Source organism: Platichthys flesus, chromosome 12 (assembly GCF_949316205.1).
Source record: "Platichthys flesus chromosome 12, fPlaFle2.1, whole genome shotgun sequence".
NCBI lineage: Eukaryota > Metazoa > Chordata > Actinopteri > Pleuronectiformes > Pleuronectidae > Platichthys > Platichthys flesus.
The window spans coordinates 24,517,638-24,536,309 of NC_084956.1; the positions used below are offsets into that span (position 1 = coordinate 24,517,638).

General features: G+C 41.1%; 1 protein-coding gene across 1 annotated transcript; it reads right to left on the bottom strand.

Moving 5' to 3' along the window:
- Window positions 1-567: 567 nt before the first annotated feature.
- Window positions 568-17,344, bottom strand: galm (galactose mutarotase). Its single transcript, XM_062400704.1, has 9 exons — window positions 17,261-17,344; window positions 16,176-16,369; window positions 15,386-15,540; window positions 13,387-13,500; window positions 13,011-13,103; window positions 11,457-11,538; window positions 2,330-2,480; window positions 2,039-2,213; window positions 568-828 (listed from the first exon to the last, which is right to left on the bottom strand). Exons 2-9 carry the CDS (start codon window positions 16,360-16,362, stop codon window positions 751-753), a joined length of 1,035 nt encoding a protein of 344 aa, XP_062256688.1. The 5' UTR covers window positions 16,363-16,369; window positions 17,261-17,344; the 3' UTR covers window positions 568-750.
- Between the last annotated feature and the right edge of the window lie 1,328 nt (window positions 17,345-18,672).

Genomic DNA, 18,672 nt, shown 5'->3' on the forward strand with positions numbered 1-18,672 from the left:
TGTATGTTGTGATTTTATGAATTAAGAAATTGACACTCTTGAAACATCCAGTTGAAACTACAAGAGAAGAGACGGTATTTACAGGGTATTAGCCAAATGCACATGGAGGTATCAGTTTTCTATGAATCAGAGCTCATACCTTTCTGCATGCAATTCAGCTTTACAGAGTTTCTTGATGCTGACTGTGAAGACTGTCTCACACTCTGCTCCCTGCAGTCACATGTGGAATGTTAGTAGGCCACTGTTTTATGATTTTGATCTCTCTTATATGGCTCCTGGGCTGTGATGCTGACAACTTCGATCACACTTTATAAAATCCAAGCCGTTAAAAGCCTCCTTGAGTGATGGCTGATGAGTTACCATAGCAACACAGCATCTTGCTGTAAGGATGTTGAATACACATAGGTAACGACCCAGAGAGCTATGTTACAACAATAATAATGTGAAGAGCCTCAGTCTGACAGTTCTCTAGTTTTTACTACTGTACAATTAGTACAGATAGACTAAAATAATTAAATAAACAGGGACCAATATGACACATTATAACAAACAACAATGACTCGCATGAGTGAGTAAGCTCTTTTTAATTTTTTAGAGTAATGAATGGATGTAATGTATCATCACATCTTCAGGTTGGTCAAGTTGTACTATGAGCATCTAAAACAGTTTATACAGGATTAATTCATGTTTTTCCTGTTAAGACCATTGGAGCATTGGCAGTCCTCTGCCCATAGAGGTCTGAGGGTCAGATCAGGCAGTGGTGAAGGTGAAGTGAGTGACATGTCTGTACTCCTCACCAGGATTCAGGAGACAATCAGGAAATGAAGCCTGAAGAAAGAAAGAAAGAAAGAAAGAAAGAAAGATACTTACATTATGTTCCATTAATTAACGGATTTCACATAGCTAAAATGCCTCAAATGGCTTTACAATCTGTACAACATATATCTCCAATCTCCAAATAGCATCATATGATACAAACACATACAACATTTTAGAAAAACAAACACAATAAAATACATAAATACATTAAATATATATACACAGTGGTGGCCAAAATTATTAGAACACTAGAGGTTTCAGTTGTTTTTGTTGAATTGTCCATTAAAATACCCATTAAACGAATTAAATATCTATAAAGGCATCAATTATGCTCTATAAACCATAGAATAGAGCAATCATAAGGAGATTTAGGTCATTTTCCTTACAAAAAACAAGCTAGGCCTATTTCACTGTCAATGTTTAGACATACATGATGCCAACAATTAACACCAGAACCGAAAGGGGAGAGGTAGAAAAATGTAACTTTCCGACAGACAAGTGAAGCATCTCAAAATTCTCGGAGGATCGAAGAAAGACCTCACGAGAACTACGTGATGAGATCAACACCACAATGACTGATGGTGCAACAGTGTCTTCAAGAACTGTGCGCCGGAAACTGGGAGAAGAAGGACTTGTTGGCAAATAGCAGAAAAAAAACATTATTGAGAGAGAAAAATAGAGTGAAATGCCTGAAATTTGCAAAAGAAGAACACAGTAAATGGACAAAGGAAGATTGGTATAAAGTGTTGTGGACTGATGAGTCCAACTTTGAAATTGGTGACAAGCGAAGAATGTATGTTAGACAGAAGGTGGGGGAAAGATATAAAAAGCCTTTGGCTTGAGTTGCAGAAGGCATGGGATAAAATTAGTGTTGAAGTTCTCAGGAAATATATTGACAATATGCCAAAGAGATGTGCTGCTGTAATTGCTGCAAAAGGTGGACATACCAAATATTAAAGTTAAAAGTGGATAAAACAGTAGGACTGTCTGTTATTTGTTTGTGCTCAGAGAAACCATTTGCATGTTTCATGAACATTATGAAATTAAATAATGTTTTGGAGGCAAAAAAGGTAAATTTGGCAGATCCTAAAGCTGTTCTAATAATTTTGGCCACCACTGTATATAAGCTTTATTTACTTCCATGCTCATTGTAGAGCTTTCAAACATATCCCACAGATCATACCAAACAACTTTGTATCATATTCCATAATCGTCATACCTGGTTGACCGAATCAGGCCAATTCTGTGTCTCCAGACAGAAGGAGCTGTGCTTCCCATATCTAGCCCCACCCTTTCCTGTCATAGAGCCATCCAAGAAGTTGGCAGTGTAGAATTGGACACCAGGCTGGCTAGTAGATACCTCCAGGACACGCCCGCTGGCCGGGTGATGCACTCTGCAGTGAAGAAAAAAGTTTTCCTACCAGACTTTACAAAAGACATGGGCATGTGTTTTATTGTGTATGACTGTGTGTAGTGTTTAAGTTTGTGTGTGTGAGAAAAGGCAGTGAACCTTGCAGCATATCTCTCAGCATAGGTGTCTCCAGGAAATGAAAGACAGAAGTTGTGGTCGAAACCTGAACCTGGAACTTCCTTCAGCCGAGGTCCAATCAGAACAGGCTCTATGAGGTCAAAGGGCGTGCCCGCCACTGCTCTGATCTCTCCTGTGGATACATGAGGTTATAGATTGGTAATGAGGGTCATATCGTTCAAACCGGGGGAATTGTTCTGGAGGACACATCTGGCATTCATAATTCAATTGCAGAATTCAAATTCTTTCAAAAGCCCAGGCTTGAAGAAATGTGATACAGCATGCTATTGTCACAACAAGTAAATAAAAGCACAAACTGGTAACTAAAGTCAGAAAGTAGTGAAAACTATCCTCTCTATCCTATACTTTCCCTCTAAAATGAAGGAATTCACAGCACTAAGAAGATATTTTAGAAGTGATCTAATTTTGTGCATATCTTTTGGTCTTTGTTTTTATTCAGTGGCTATAAATATCAAATGCCATAAACTGAACATGACATAAACTCTAACGTCAACCGAGGGTTTGTTTATTCTGAGGGTCAGAGATCCAGATCAGATATCAGATGTTAGAGATGCAGTTTAAATCTCAACATAGACTGGAAAAATGTTAGCTGGGGAAGTGAATAAACAACACTACTTCACGGCTGTAGATAGAGCAAGACAGCCTAATGCAGAAATGTACTTCTTTGTAAAGGGCCCTAAGTGCATTAGGTTTGGGTTATGGTAAGGGTTAGGTATTTATTTGTGATAGTAAGTTTGAGGCGAGGAGACCTCGGGGAAGACCCAGGACTAGGTGGAGAGATTATATCTCAACACTGGCCTGGGAACGCCTCGGGATCCCCCCGTCAGAGTTGGTCAATGTGGCCCGGGAAAGGGAAGTCTGGGGCCCCCTGCTTGAGCTGCTCCCTCCGCGACCCGACCCCGGATAAGCGGATGAAAATGAGATGAGATGAGGGAAGTTTGAGGCAGGGGCTCTGCAACCCCCGGCACTGGACCCACATGCAGCTCTTCAGCCCCTCTGCAGTGGCTCCCTGTACAGTGTATTGCATGAACAATTATATTTATCATGAACGATGAACTGAACGAATCAGTTTTCATATGATAAAGTTGAACGTGACTGACGTTCACTCCAGAGAAAGTGATCGCACTCATGCACATTTTGGAAATCATCATCGTATCAGGCCATCATGTGAAATACCAGGCGCGATAGAAAATGTGTCTGTGTTTGCTCCACGCCCCCACTCACTCGCTCAGAGCGACACACGCAGTGAGATCAGAGCTCGTTCACGTGAAGCAGCTGGTCAGTAACTTTGTAGAAGTAAAGTGGAAACAGTAAAAACACAGAGTTTCTCTGGTCACAGCTGCTCAATGATCAGAGCAGAAGCTGCAGTAGGTTTGTACTGAGCTGAAGTTGCTGTGTCCTCCTCCACTCGGCTCTCACTTGAACAAATAAACACTCATCACTAGTTATCAGGACCTGATCAGTACATGAAGTAATTTAGTGTGTGTTTGATTCGCTCCAGACTTTATGAGGCTGCATTTAAACATCATGAAAATGACTCAGCAACATGTTGTGCTCAGTACAACAAGAGACGTGACGCTCATAGACTTAGTGATAAAATGCGCGTGCACATGCCGCACTGTTAGGCCCCCAAAAAAATAGAACAAATTAAAGTAAACTATTAAAATTTTGGAACTGTGAATTTAGTTTAAAATTAAAAAAATGCAACTATGAACGAGTTAATTTAAGTGTGAACTGGCACATCTCTGAGTATATCTATATATAAAACATATAAATGTGTGTTATTAGAAATGTTTTGCGGCTCCGGTGAATTTTATTTGGTGAAAGAGGGGGTGAAATGGCTATTTTGAAAGTAAAGGTTGCCGACCCCTGGGTTAGGTTAAGGGAATGCATTATGTTGATCCGTGCCCTCACTACGCTAGAAGTACAAGAACGTGTATGTGAGGGTAGTATTCATTGATGGTTTAAATGTGGAGGTCAAAATGATTGTTCTGGCTTCTGACGTAACCGGGGTGTAACTGATATGGCTGGGGACAACCCCAATAATGCATATTTCTAGGCATTCATTTTAAAAGAGCTCCAAGTGGCATAGGAGCTTTGCGCTCAATTTTGATGGCTTAAAGATTTACAGACGGTGTGTTGATTGGTTAGCGTTTCTTGTCCGGATTACCACACAAAGCACTTGGCATTGTTACAGCTATGTTCTAAATCACACCTTGAGGTAGATTTTCATTGGAACATGGATTAGGTGACATAAATAAGCAGTCATTAGTTCTTCTGTCTCCAGGGGGAAACCAAAGAAAATTGCAGAGTAATAACAAGGTTGTTAATAAAAGAGCAGGAAGAAACACACCCCTACCCAAAAGTACAAGTGCTATTGCTTCCACACTTCTTTTAACAGTGGTTTGATAGCAATTTTAAAGTTAATAGAAGAATGAATGAAGAGCCAATGCAAATAAATGAAATGGTAAAAGTAGTCATATAAACTTTAGTTTTGTATTTATTGATTCTCAACATCAAGTCATGCACTGAGAAATAGAGAGTAAAAAAAAGTAGCCAATAGCCACCATAGCCTTACAGCAGCACAGTGATGAAAAGAAGAGCATTTAGAAGCCAAGATGAAAATCATTATCAGTGATGCATTTACAATAAAACAACACAATGCCAACCCGTGGGAAATATAATAAATATTATAAAATATATATATATAATAAATACACAGTGGCAATCGGGGGTTGGCTTTACAGTTTGCGAATAACAGTTTGGTCAACAAGAAGCTGAACTCCTTTCTAATCACTAACACAGCTGATCTTTATAATAACCTGCTGAATTCATATTTATGTTCATGGATAAACAAGGCATCGCTTCTTCTGCAACAATGAAGTAAAAACACCTGGTTGTATCATTATCTGCAGAGATAACTTTTCTCCTGTCTGCGGAAAAAAAACCATATTGACATGTTTGATAACCTGGCTTGACGACCTTTACATGCCAAAATTCAACATAACCATATCACCTCCTACTGGCAGCAGGATGTGACATTGAATATGCATTGTGCAAATATATAATGCAATACTAACCTCTAGCAATCACACTGCAGCTGGAGCACATCCCAACAGGCCCGCACTGCGAGGGCCTGATCATCGCAGCTTTAATTTAAGTTCATAGGATTAAAAACTAATAATGTTGAACTGTCCAAATACTTTGGGTCTGGAATGAAGAATGGACGTGGTCAAGCTGTGAACCACCAATCACAATAATTAAATAATTCCAATATAATTATACTGGTAGACCATTAGTACAGAAAACTTTTTAATTGTGAGACCCAAAGTGATCATGTGAAATTATTGATTATACTGTAATTTCACATTATGACATTTCAGAGAAGATGTTAAATGTAGCGATGCTTGTGAGCTTATTCAGTCAGCCGAATTGAGTTGCTTTAATCATGTTACAAGCCTCAACTTTAACAATCCTCTATCATAGACACCCTCCCAATTTGTCGGTCTATTTAAGCTGCATATATTCCCCATATATCCCTTGCTTATGAATGTCAGTAGCCCTGCCTTTCGATTCATCATCCCATCGTAGTTACTCATGTAATCGTTATCTTACTTCCTACTCTGCAGATCACTATGCCTCTTGCAGTATCTGATTATGTGAGTCAGTCTGGGTCCTCAGGAGAAGAAGTCTGCCTTTTCCCCAAAGTGAGGCTTGAGGTTCACGCCGAGTATGAATCAGAAGTCCAGAATCTGTGTGTAGCTGCTGCAAACCACCTGCTGGCAGCATTGGCCTATCTACCACATTCTGCAAGAGCTGTTCGCCCGAACAATTTCTGTTCTATCAGGACTCAACCACGATGAAGATTTAGATTACCTTTAAAAAACTCCCCAGATGCGGTACCTTGTAAATTAAAGCCAGGAATCCCAAGATCATTAATCTCAAAGGTTGCAGCAAAGAAGCCAGAATTCAATCTTTACAATATAACAGAATCTCTGGGAAGGCTGTGGCAGAGGTGGGTATAGATTAAGATTTAAGATACATTTATGGGGCGCCCTTAGCTCAGTTGGTAGGGCGTCCCCCCCATGGGCCTAGGCCAGCAGCGGACCCGGGTTCGATTCCAGCCCGCGGTCGTTCTCTGCATGTCACTCCCCTTTCTGCCCCATTTCAACTCTGTCTCTCTACACTATCAATAAAAAAAAAATCTATATAAAAAAATAAATCTATAAAAAAAAAAAAAAAAGATTTAAGATACATTTATTTGTCCCAAACACATGCACAGACATGCACAGGCACACTCAGGTAGGGAAATTTAACCTCTGCTTTTTACCCATCTGGTGAAGGACACACAGAGCAGAGAGCAGCCATGTACGGCGCACAGGGAGCAGATGTTGGGGGAGTAAGGTGCCTTGCTCAGGGGCACTAGACAGGGTAGGGAGAACCTCTTGGATTTTTGGACAGATCAATCCAGGTTCGTCTTTTTGTTGTTTCTTCGTGGAGTCGAACCAGAGACGAACCAGAGACCGTCTCTGCCCATAGTCCAAGTTTCTGCCACTAGTCCAATAGTCCTCTCCCAGAATCCCAACCGTTCAACCAAGTAATTTCCATATTGCATGCCAAAGTGTCCTTGGGCAAGATACTGAACCCAAAAATTACAGCTACTGAAAGGGAAAGTGCTGCACATAGATGCACTATATGTGTGTTTGTGAATGGCAATAAACTTTACTGTAAACCGCTTTGAGTGGTTATCAAGACCACTAGAAAAGCGCAATATAAATTAATATATATATTTTTTTCAATTTAACATTTACTCTCTTCACATGATGTAAACAACAGCGGACCATCAACTGCAACTGTTGAGCTGGTTCAAGCTTGAGCATTTTCAGCTTAATGGCGGTCTGAGCAGCTGCATATTTGTAAAGCATGAGTGTTAAGTTTGTCAAGTTCCTCAAAGTTAGTACGTCGGAAATTTTACCAATACTACATGGATAATTTTGACTGTCTAACCATGCAAAACAACAACAAAAAGGCGAAAACTGATATGAGGATCATGACTATGAAATGAATGTTAAATCTATGGAAAGTGACGGTGAAAAAATAAGTCTTGATGCGACATATGCCCTGTCATAAATTAAAGAGCTGAAAGCCCTGTATTATCGCAACTATCACTTGGCTACAAAAATACAGGCTCTCTTGTGGTTCCTAGAGTATGTAAGGGTAGAATGGGAGGTAGAACCTTCATCTACCAGGCTCCTTTCCTGTGGAACCAGCTCCCACCCTGGGTTGTTGTTTCATAAACAGCAGTCTCTTTTTGTTGTTGGATTTAGGATTATTATATTCTGAAATGGTAAAATATGTTTCAAATGTGTTGATTGCTAGTGCTCCACATCACATACAGTTCACTCTGTAATATACCTTATTATGAACCAAGAGAGCAGAACTAGGTTTTAAAAAGATTGTTGGAAATTTAATGGAGACCTTTTAAGTGTCGAGGGATATGCTAAAACTTTCAAAGAGTTAATATGGTAAAATGTTAATGATAGGAACACAAGTAGTTGTAATATATGGGACTACAGTGGAAACCGGCTATATTGATCACCCGTTTACATGGATAAAAAAGCATGGGACATGTCACAGTCTGCTCATCTCATGTCTGCTGGTATTTTTCCACTCACCTGTCTCTGCTCCACTCTGCCAGTCAGCCACACCTCCTCATCAGGGCAAGTCTCCACACCTGTGACAGCCCTGGCTGCATTTAAGCCTGCTCCTGTCTCTGCTTCAGTGCCAGATTGTTCTTGTGTAATGCCTGACTTTGGAGCGTTCTTTCCCTGGACTGATCACCTGTCGCCGACCTGCCTGCCTCGTCTCTGCCCTGGATATTACCTCAGCCTTCTGTCTTCGACCACGAGTCTCGCCTATTCCCTCCGGGTTACGCTCCTGCTCTGCCCTGCTCTGTGGCTACACAGCTCACCAATGGACCTGTCTGCCAGCTAGGTAACCCATCAGCTGTTGACTTTACCTTCAGTCAGAGACACCAGGCTCGCTCCTGCTCAGATCTCGCAGATGATCACTGTGAGCAAAGACTTTCCACCCTGCCACTGTTTGAACTGTTAAAGACTGCAGTGAACAATAAAGGTCATTACCGACTGGTATTTCTTCTGCCTGTGCTGCTTTTGGGTCCTCACCATATCCGTGACAGGACAGAATCGTTCCTATACAAATGCTGTTCAAATAATCTGGTCACAGTGATGGAGTAGCCTGGATGCCAGACGAACTTAGCCCCGCCCACAACATTTGAGGTCGGGAAGTTCGGTCTGGATTCGCTCCTTTGGGGAGAAATAATGCCCGGTTCAAAATCGACCGGACCAATCAGATTGTCAGAGCGGGCTTTATACGAAGATGGACAGATGATCAACAGTAACGTAATCAACCACGTCATCAAAGTGCGCCTGGGCATGAATTCGGTTTCAACAAACATGCCTGCTGCTGCCGAGCTGAGAAGTGTAGATGCTGCCATTGAGTCTGTTTTAGAAGAAATCGACAGCGCATTCATTTTGAAAGAGGAACAGAGAACGCGGAGGCGATGCCAAAGCGCTGCGCCACGCTAATCCCTATCGTGGCGGCGCTTGGCTGTTAATAATATATCACCACGCATATACTTACTTCTTGCTCCAACATTAAGCAACAGCGTCCCAACATTTGTCTTTATTGGTGTTGTCTTTATACAACATGTTCCAAGGATCATACAACTCACTGCACTTCTCCACTTCAATTATTAATTTAATGTCATCCATGTTGAAGAACTTCTCCGCTGTTTGCTCCGTTAAGTGTCGAGGGTAAATTACGTATTCTCCACTCAAGCCTATGTGGAGAATACGTAGCCCCCCTCTCTCTCTTTTTATCTTTATCACTGGTTGTGTGGCTGTAGTGGATGGGCAGAGGGGGACATTTAATGTCATTGGTAAAATTAAAACTCCAGGACAACAGAAGGGGACTTCAAAGTATGGAATTTATATCATATAAAATATGTCATCAATATCGTTGAAAATCATATTTCAGTGTGTTTCCTGGGGCCATACGCTCGCTTCAAGCGCAAAAAATAGACTTGACGCCGAAACGATCGCTGCACGACGCTAGGCAGCCTTGGTGCAGCACGGTGCTTCAGCCTCCGGTGTGACCAGCACAAAGGTTTAACATGGGAGTGGATGAGAGCCAGCTGTTATTTAAGGTTTTTCGTCTCTTTGGCGTCGCTTCAGCGTCCGGTTTGAACCCGGCGTTAGTAAATAACTCAGAATGAGTCGCTCATATCTATGGAGTCGCTTAACATACGTCACATACCACGTTACTCTGTGTTACGAACCATGTTCTGTATGTCCTGTATGTGTACATGTATTGTGTTCTGTTTGTGTTTTTTTGTCTTCTCCTTGGTGAGAAGGGGGAGCTCATCTCAGCTGGTGCCAACAATACAATCACCACACCTGGTCCAGATCAACAATCAACCCTTCCCCTTTAAATAGTGCTTTGTTTTGTGTTAGCGAGAGAAGAGGCATTTTGGTGGGAGCTGTGGCAGAGCTCTGTTTGTTTTGTTTGGCTTAGCTTAGGTGTTTGCTGGTTCAGGTGATACAGTTTTACCTTTATTATCTGAGTTGTTAGCCGCCTACTTTTGTTTTGTCTTTGTTAATGTTTGTTTGTTGTGCACACAGGGACAACGAGGACAGGTAAGAAACTCCGGGGTCTACATATAACACACGTAGGTTTACTTCTTGTTAATACCCCAGGTTAGAGTGAGCACCACCCGCTGTACTTTTGGGTGCTAAGCACCTGTAAGGGGGGGGGGGGGTTGTGTTCTTTTCTTTGGTGCCACTGAGAGTCCTTGTTGATCCCTGTGTTGCTTTGTTTAAATAAATACTTTCTTTGCCTTTTATGGTGTAATGGTTTCTGTGTGATTGCACCCTCACTTCTCCAGACCTGTCGCATTTATGATTTATGTTATGCCCCACTCCAAGCCACCAGTGGGCGTAACACTCTGATTGGTTGTAGGTCTATACAATTGAGACAAGAGGCATTAAACTTCCTGTCAGGTTATCTGATTTTCATCAGCTAGTTCTCAATTACTGGAACTCCTACAACTTTACCCCTCACTTTGTGCGGATATGGAACCATAGATTAATTTTATATAAGAAAAAAACCTTCAACAGAGAATGGATGAAGTTGGCTTATTTGAAATGTTTTCATAAAAAAATACAACCATTACAAGCAATACAACACGATAATAAGGGATATTCCGCAAGCAATGATTCTTGAAATAAAGGGTATATTACCTTATTCTGTGGTTACCCCACAAGAGCCTCTGTTGAGTAATAATGGTCATAGATATAAAAGAACTGCAAAAACTAAATAGAAACTATCATCGCCTCCATTTTCCAAACTTCAACCTTGAAAAGGAAACATATTTTTCGAGAATAAGCCAGCAGTTTTATAGTTAAGATTAGAACCTTTCCTTTCAAATATCACCTAAGATGAAAGCAGTTCGCTTTGAAATAAGAAAGAAATTTTCCAATAGTGTAACTTTTGTATTGATTAACATTATCCAGTTCTAACATAGGAAAACATACAATTTGATATTCTAATAGGACAAATCAGCAGTTTTGGAAAAATAATTTAATTATTTCTTACATGAAGCACAATCTCTCACAGTATCTGTGCAGTATCTATGCACCTTATTTCCAGATTGACTACTTTTGTGTTAATTTTTTCCTTCCTTATGTGTGTTTTGTATAATATATTCTATTCTTTCCTGTTGTTGCCAATTGCTAGTTATTGTTATATTTATGATGTACCTTATTGTTTGTAATATGTTTGAATTTGAATTGAAAAAAATAGGTGCATTCGAGTTGACTTTATCTTACTGCGGCAGACTTGATTCGCCAGCAGATGGAGAGGTGGAGTAAAAAAAGGTGGCCAATAAGTCATACAGAGCAAGTCAAATATTATTATACCATTCTGTATGGGTAACTGGTAAACTGGATCATTGCTGTGATCCGTCTGTGCTTGTTAAAAGACAGAATGTATGATGTTAATGTTATACCTGTCGGAATTGATGTGTCATCCACTGGCAGGTAGGACTGAGCACTGATGGACACTTGGTGGTCGTAGATATCTGCGGCACCCTGCCCACAAACACACATAAGCACGTTCACATGCACGCAAACAAGTGACATGCTGCATCCTTCTGTTGCCTAGTTTTGTACATCAATGAGCCTGTAAGCACTTACACTTTGTCTACATTTGGGTCCTATATCCTGTGTTCACTTCTCCAACCTGTACTGGCACTTTAATTACAGTGAAACAGAGACATGCATGACCCAGAGAGGATGACTTTCAGTCTTGATGACCTCCAAAACTCAAACACAATTACAGAACAATCTTTGACTAGGACACAAAAAAGTATAAAAATCTAACGGATTGCTTTCAGCAGTGATCACTCTCATTCTTCAGAGCTGTGGCCAATGTAGCAGCACGAGATGGTCAGGGGGTGATGGCCTGATATTGGTCAAATCTCCGAACTTTGTGTGTCAATAAGAGTCAAGGCTTGACCACACCTAGTGAACATCGTGAAGCTACTACGTTTTCAGCAAATGCTGTGGTTTTTGACCAAGCACATGTCAGTTATAAAGTACTTTTGGATTAAAGAAACATTCTCCTAAACTAAAATGCCACTGAACTAAAAACCATATGCAAGTTTTTAAGATTAGACTATGGAAATATGAAGTTGATCAGATAAATGCCCTAGGACAAGTGTGGGGATTGTGTTTGGTTGTTGTGGTGTTTTGCTGTGTCTCCTCCTTCCCTTCTGTTTTCTCCCTTTGTTTGTTGTATGTGGCAGGGGGCGTGGCTGACTCCTTGGCTGCAGCGGACGAGGAACACCTGCTCGCAATTCATGTAATCATCCCCTCCATAAAAGACTGGTCGTCTCACCACTTCAAAGCCAGATTATTCTGTCTACTTCGGTAGCTGTTGAGCTGCAGAACTCTCGACCCTTGTGTCCTTTGGATGTCCTCTAAACTTTGTGCTTTCCTTCAACCTAAAACCTTCTTGTGCCTCACCGCTCAGCTCCTCATCCTCTTCTCAACCAGGATCTCCAAGCCAGCCAGCACCCTGCCGCTCCAGCCTTCATCTACCTCTCCGACAAATAAACTCTGTTCATTTACCTCAACAACCAGTTTGTGTCTGCTTTGGGGTCCAAACCTTCACTCACCCTTAACAACGAGGTCGTCAAAGTATGAGCTGTGTAAATAGCAATTAACTGCAGCTAATTGACAATTAGCTAAATCAAATTTAGGGTATGACTCCAGAAAGCATTTTAAAAGTCACAGGCAACTAGACGTCCTGTTAAAATGTCATACATCTAAAGTAAAGTTAATGCATGGGTGGTGCTCAAGCCCATATAAAGGTTCTGAATTGTCCATCTGTGGTAATGGTAGGGCTACTACACCTCCCCCTCCCACCAACATGCACAAAGGTGCAAAGGCCCTTCAGTAGCAGCTTCAATTCAATTTCCTACTACAGGTCTTCCACCTTCCCTACAACAAATACAGTGATGACGTTTATGATAATTGTACAGCTGATCATATGCTCTTACCTGTCCAGCCAGGTTGAAGTAGGAGTGGTTGGTGAGGTTGATGGGGGTGGTTTTAGTTGAGCTAGCTTGGTATTCAGCAGTTAGTGTTTCCCCCTGCATGAACAACCTAGATCTTACTAACTAACATCTGCAAGCCATTCATTTATATGAAAAAATAATTAAATGTATGTGAGAATGATTGTTGTGACAAAGTGAGTGAGAACATGTCACGTGTCCCTTCTTCATAAATTAAATTATGCCTATTAATTGTTTGTTCAAATTGGGTGAAGTATAACAAGATGTCTTTGAGTGATCACATTTGCACCATTGTGGCAAAAAGTACTGCAACAAAAGTGATCTGCCAAAAGGTTGAACAGTTATGACAAGGTGTGTTTACCTGTAGCGTGTAGGTGACAGAAACCTGTACCTCACCAGGATAACCCTGGTCTCCATCTGGACTGGTAAGACTCAGCTGTACCCCACCTTCCGTTGCTGTAGCAAGCCAGATTGCCTGACAAACAAATACAAATCTGGGTTTCAATTTGCATTTTTCCATACTCACACTTCCAACACAGGCATGGAGTTAAAGTACCCAGAAGGTGCAATTAAAAGTGTGAAAAGTTGAGTATAAACAACTGACACTTCTTATCCTCAAAAATCTGGAACACAGAAGGAAGTAAAACATTGAGCGAGAAAGCTATATGGTGATGGCCATATGGTCCCTGAGAAATGTATGTAAAAGATTTGGGTGAAGTGTAAAGCTGCAGCAGGTCGGAGGACATCAGCTGGTCTTTGCTCTGGCAGAGCACACATTTCCTTACACCTAAAATAATTTAGCCATGTGTGTCCCAGACCAACTGCACTGTGTTTCCAATGATCCGCTGATCCAGCTCAGTTAACTACCAGCCTGTCCCCTTCCCTTTCCCTCCCTTTTCCATGTTTGACAATATTTCTTTGATTTTAGATTTAATGTCAAACTACTTTTTTTTTTTAACTCATCACTTGTGTGACTTTCTGCTGTATCGTTTTTTTTATAATTTATTATCCACTGATGACACTACAAAATATAGTACAGCTTTTTTTGTGATTTGATTCAAGAGGACCACCAACTTTAAACTTCCCTTTGGGCATTACATTTTCTTTATAGTTTCTGTGATTTCTGTGTGTGCAATCTCCTGCCCTTTTAAGGACATTGGCAGGGCAAATTTGGACATTGACATCCCTTATCTTTTCAACACTGCTGTTCGTCATTGGAAGTATTCTGCAACCAGCAATCAATTACAGTGCAGACAGTCTGCTTCCTATAAAAGCAGAAGTATATGTGAATGATCATGTGATATCCTTTTTAGTAGACACTGAAATCTTTTCTGACATAGAGCCTAAGCACTCATCTCGACTGAAGTCGTTTCAATTTTAATTTAGCATTTTAAGGGTAGTAAAAATTGGATTGACAGGATTGCCATGACATCTGAAAATAATGATCATTTCCCTTTAATGTGAGACAATTTTGGATTTAGCAGCCTCCCAGATGTAGTAGCAGACTGACAAAAAAAATTAATAGTTGGGAGAATCACATTTTCTAAATGAATTTGAACATTTATCTTCAAAGAAGATCCTCAAAAGACAGAGCAATCTCTATTATGTTTATGTAATGTAGTTTAGCAAAGTAAAAAAAGGCTACGTCTTAGTATAAGGTAACATTCCGTGCTTATTTACAACAAGCAGTGTTTGCTATTGGGCATTTATCAATGTCATTTTAACAGTAGTCGCAAGCCAGTTGTAGCACAGTGAGCACAAGAACAGCACAGAAAACAACCCATCAATTCAAAGGATTATAGCCATTAAGCATAAAATGATGTCTGGCCATTCATCAGACTCACATCTCCTAGAATAAAAAAATGACCTGTATGGTCGGATGCTTATTTCATTAACTCAATTCCTTTATGTGTTCATACTGGTATGAACATTAACAAGGGAAATTACAGGCACAAGCATGTTCATCAGTTAGAACAGAATGCCTTGTCTCAGCTGTTATAACACACTACATTAACGCCAGGAACACTGCCTGCAATGCTTGTTAGCAACTTCCTCATGGCAACTTCCTTGCAAGGCCTCAATGCTGTGGCACACAGGCAGTGAAGCTGCTCTAACCTGTTTACCTGGTTGCTGAAATGAAAACAGGATGTTACACAAATCACCTTCAATGTCCTGGCCTATGATACATTAAATCTGTAGCAAGCCATATGATGACTTAATATAGACATCCGCTATTACCCACAATTCTTAAATGAAACCTGTGTGTGACAAATAAGAAGGAGAAAACTAATTTTCATTCATCAATCAACATAAATTGTTCAAAGCATTTCACAACTCAAACAACACACATTAATACAAACCTTATTAAAACCCTGCAGCCCTCCATGCAGTGCATTAGGCCCATTGTTGATATCGAGTTGGTAGTCTTTTCTGTCCACCACAAAGCATCCCCCTGCGATCCTGTTGGCCACACGTCCTACTACAGCTCCCAGGTATCGCTTATCTGACACATAACCTGGCAACACAACACAACACAGTTTACCCTGTTTCATTCAACCCTAAACCTACAAATCTTCCCTCAGCTCTGTCTGTATTTCTCAGTGTTGTTCTTTCAACTACAACTTTATGAAAGAAATCAGAATTTATGCAGTCTACAATGTTTGTTCAGGTACTGCCTAAAATATTGAAGAAAAAAATAGCAAAACGAGGAAACACTGTTTTTCTGGCATAAGCAGTTTAAACTGAAGTGTAAATGCTGTAAATACACACTGATTGCAGAGTTGTAAGGGTACTGTTTTGGAGGTATTGTGTAGTGTAAACGCAAATGTTTAGCATTTGATAGTTTAATATTTATTTCTACTTAAAGAAAAATTTAATTTAGTTCTGGTTGGAGACCACACCAGCTGCAATGCCTAACAACATTTTGAAAAAGTCATTACTACATTATTATATGAGTACTCTGTAGTACTTAATACATTATAAAGAAGTACTCAGCACTTATGGGTTGGACCACAACCATCTTTGAGCTCCTTAAATTGGTCTCAGTAACACACATCTTATCTAGTTGTGGTGCTCTCTCCTGGTGAATATTTTGGAATAATGTTTTTGAAAGTTTCCTACTATATGAATCTAGTTGTATCCCCCTCCTACCTTCCAGGTCATCATAGCCCAAGACTATGTCCTTCATCTGACCATCCTTCCCTCTGCTGCAAACAGACCTAATGATTGCACCTAGGGTGAGGACCTCCACGCGCAACAGGTTCGATTTGAGGACCCACAGGTCCACACTGCCCAGGCTGGACACCTCTCCCCACTGCTGATGGCTCACTCCAGTCATCTTGGACCTTCCAACAAACAGCACATAACCTTACCATCACAATTAAAATATTGACACTGTCAGAATGTATTCAGGCATTCAAAAGTTTGCATGCTAATTGTTGTGCCTAATTGAATATATTTGCATATTTATCAAAAATGTAAAGCTGAAATCTATCATCACACAACTATTCATTAATTCAGTACTTTGTAGATGCTACTTTGACTTAACCAATGCTTCTTAGGTAAGGGGTTTATTTGTGGGTTTAGGCTAGGCCACTCAAGGACAGTCAGAAATCTGTCATGAAGACACTACGATGCTGCACTGGCTGACGGATTTGGGTCCCTGTTGTGTATAGTTTGCATGTACTCTAGAGGAGGTTCCTGGTCTCCCTAATTCCTCTCCTCTTGGTTGAGACAGATGCCCGTTCTCACCTCACTCCAAGTCTTATTTGCTCATCGTGGGAACTGATTGTCCTCCTGCAGCAGTTTATCAACCTTTGCACTTTGGATTCTTAGTCTTCCCCACTTACCTGATTGGGCTGGATAGCCAACTGTAAGAAGAGTCCCAGTGGTTCCAAGCTTCTATTATTTCATAGTTTTGAAGCCACCATCCTACTGGGCTTTATGAAATGGCTTTATATCCTGATGTATTTCTATACAACTATTTTTCAATATAGAGGTTTGCTTGCACTAAGTGGCTTATTTTTAGTCCTGTCATGCAGTGGGGAGCTTAACGATAGGTGTGAGTCTTTCTAAACTATCTCCAATCAAATCCTTAACCCATCTCAACCATGAAAGTAAACACAAAAGAACATCACAGGACATTTCAGAGGCAGTTCTGAGCAACAAACTAGACGCTTTCACAATCAGTTGCATCGATATCTGCAGCTGCTGTGTTTGTCAGAGGAATCACTCACCTCCAAACATAAAAGTTAGAAGACGAACGTTGACGTGTTTACATCCCACTTCCTGTAACGATGACGCGTCGATAAAAGGATTACGCGTATTCCCTTAGTACAGACTGACAGGCAGCAGCAGCACAACTTGAACAACCAGTGGCGCAACAAGAACACCGCAACACCCTATACATCAGAATGCTAGCTTTTTAAAATAATACAATATAATAATATAAAATATACAATAAAATACATTTCAAGATTCAAGATTTGTATTATCAAATGCACAACAATAACATTAAGCAGTCGCTGGCAGTGAAAGGCTTGTGTCACAGGCTCACTTCTAGCAATGCTCAATAATAATTTACAACCTAAAAAATAAAATAGAAATAGTATAATATAGAATAAAATAGAATATCAAAATTTAAAATAGAAAATAAAGTATCTATATATAAATATAAATAAAAACAGCTGAAGAGAAAATAAAACAACAATAGTGTGCAATTTGTGCAATGGTGCAAATATGCAAATATGTCACTGTGATAGTTTGGTGGAGTTATTGCAGTTCAGAGGAGTTTAAAAGTCTTATGGCCTGGGGGATGTATCTGTCTCTGAGCTTGGTGGTGCGGGCCCTGATGCTGCGGTACCGTCGGCCAGACAGCAGCAGGCAAAATTGTTTATGGCTGGGGTGAAAGGGGTCTTTAATAGTCCTGTTGCTCTTCTTCCTGCACCACTGGATGTAGAGGTCCTCTATGGATGGTAGCGCTGTCCTGGTGATGTGCTGGGCAGACTTTCACAAGCTGTAGAGCCTTACAGCTCAGGGCGGTGCAGCTGCCATACCATGCGGTGATGCAGCCAGTCAGGATGCTCTCTATGGTGCACCTGTAGAAGTTGCAGAGAATCCTGGAGTCCATGTGGAGCTTCCACAGCCTGCGGAGGAAGAAGAGCCGCTGCCTGGCCGTCTTCCTGATGCTGTCTGTGAGATGGGTCCAGGTCAGGTCATCAGTGATGTGGACCCAGAGGAACCTGAAGCTGCTGACTCGCTCCACCATGGTCCTGTTGATGGAGAGGGGGGCGTGTTCCACTCCTTGTCTCTTCCTTTAGTCCACGATCAGCTCCTTCGTTTTGCTGACGTTGAGATGGAGGTTGTTTTCCTGGCACCAACATGTCAGGGCTCTGACCTCCTCTCTGTAGGCCTTCTCATCGTCGCCGGTGATCAGGCCTATGAAAGTGGCGTCATCAGCAAACGATGGTGTTGGAGCTGTGGGTGGCCACGCAGTCATGCGTGAACAGAGAGTACAGGGGAGGACTGAGCACGCAGCCCTGGGGAGCACCAGTGTTGAGAGTCAGGGTGGAGGATGTGGTGCTGCCGATCCGCACCGCCTGTGGTCTGCACGTCAGGAAGTTCAGGATCCACTCACGGAGGGCGATGT

Excerpts from the sequence above, each read along its gene's own strand:
- galm (XM_062400704.1), bottom strand. The coding sequence starts at position 16,362 with ATGACTGGAGTGAGCCATCAGCAGTGGGGAGAGGTGTCCAGCCTGGGC. Across the intron at positions 15,541-16,175 it reads GGGCTATGATGACCTGGAAG|GTTATGTGTCAGATAAGCGA; the intron begins GTAGGAGGGGGA and ends TTGTGTTGCCAG. Across the intron at positions 13,104-13,386 it reads CTGTCACCTACACGCTACAG|GGGGAAACACTAACTGCTGA; the intron begins GTAAACACACCT and ends TTGTTCATGCAG.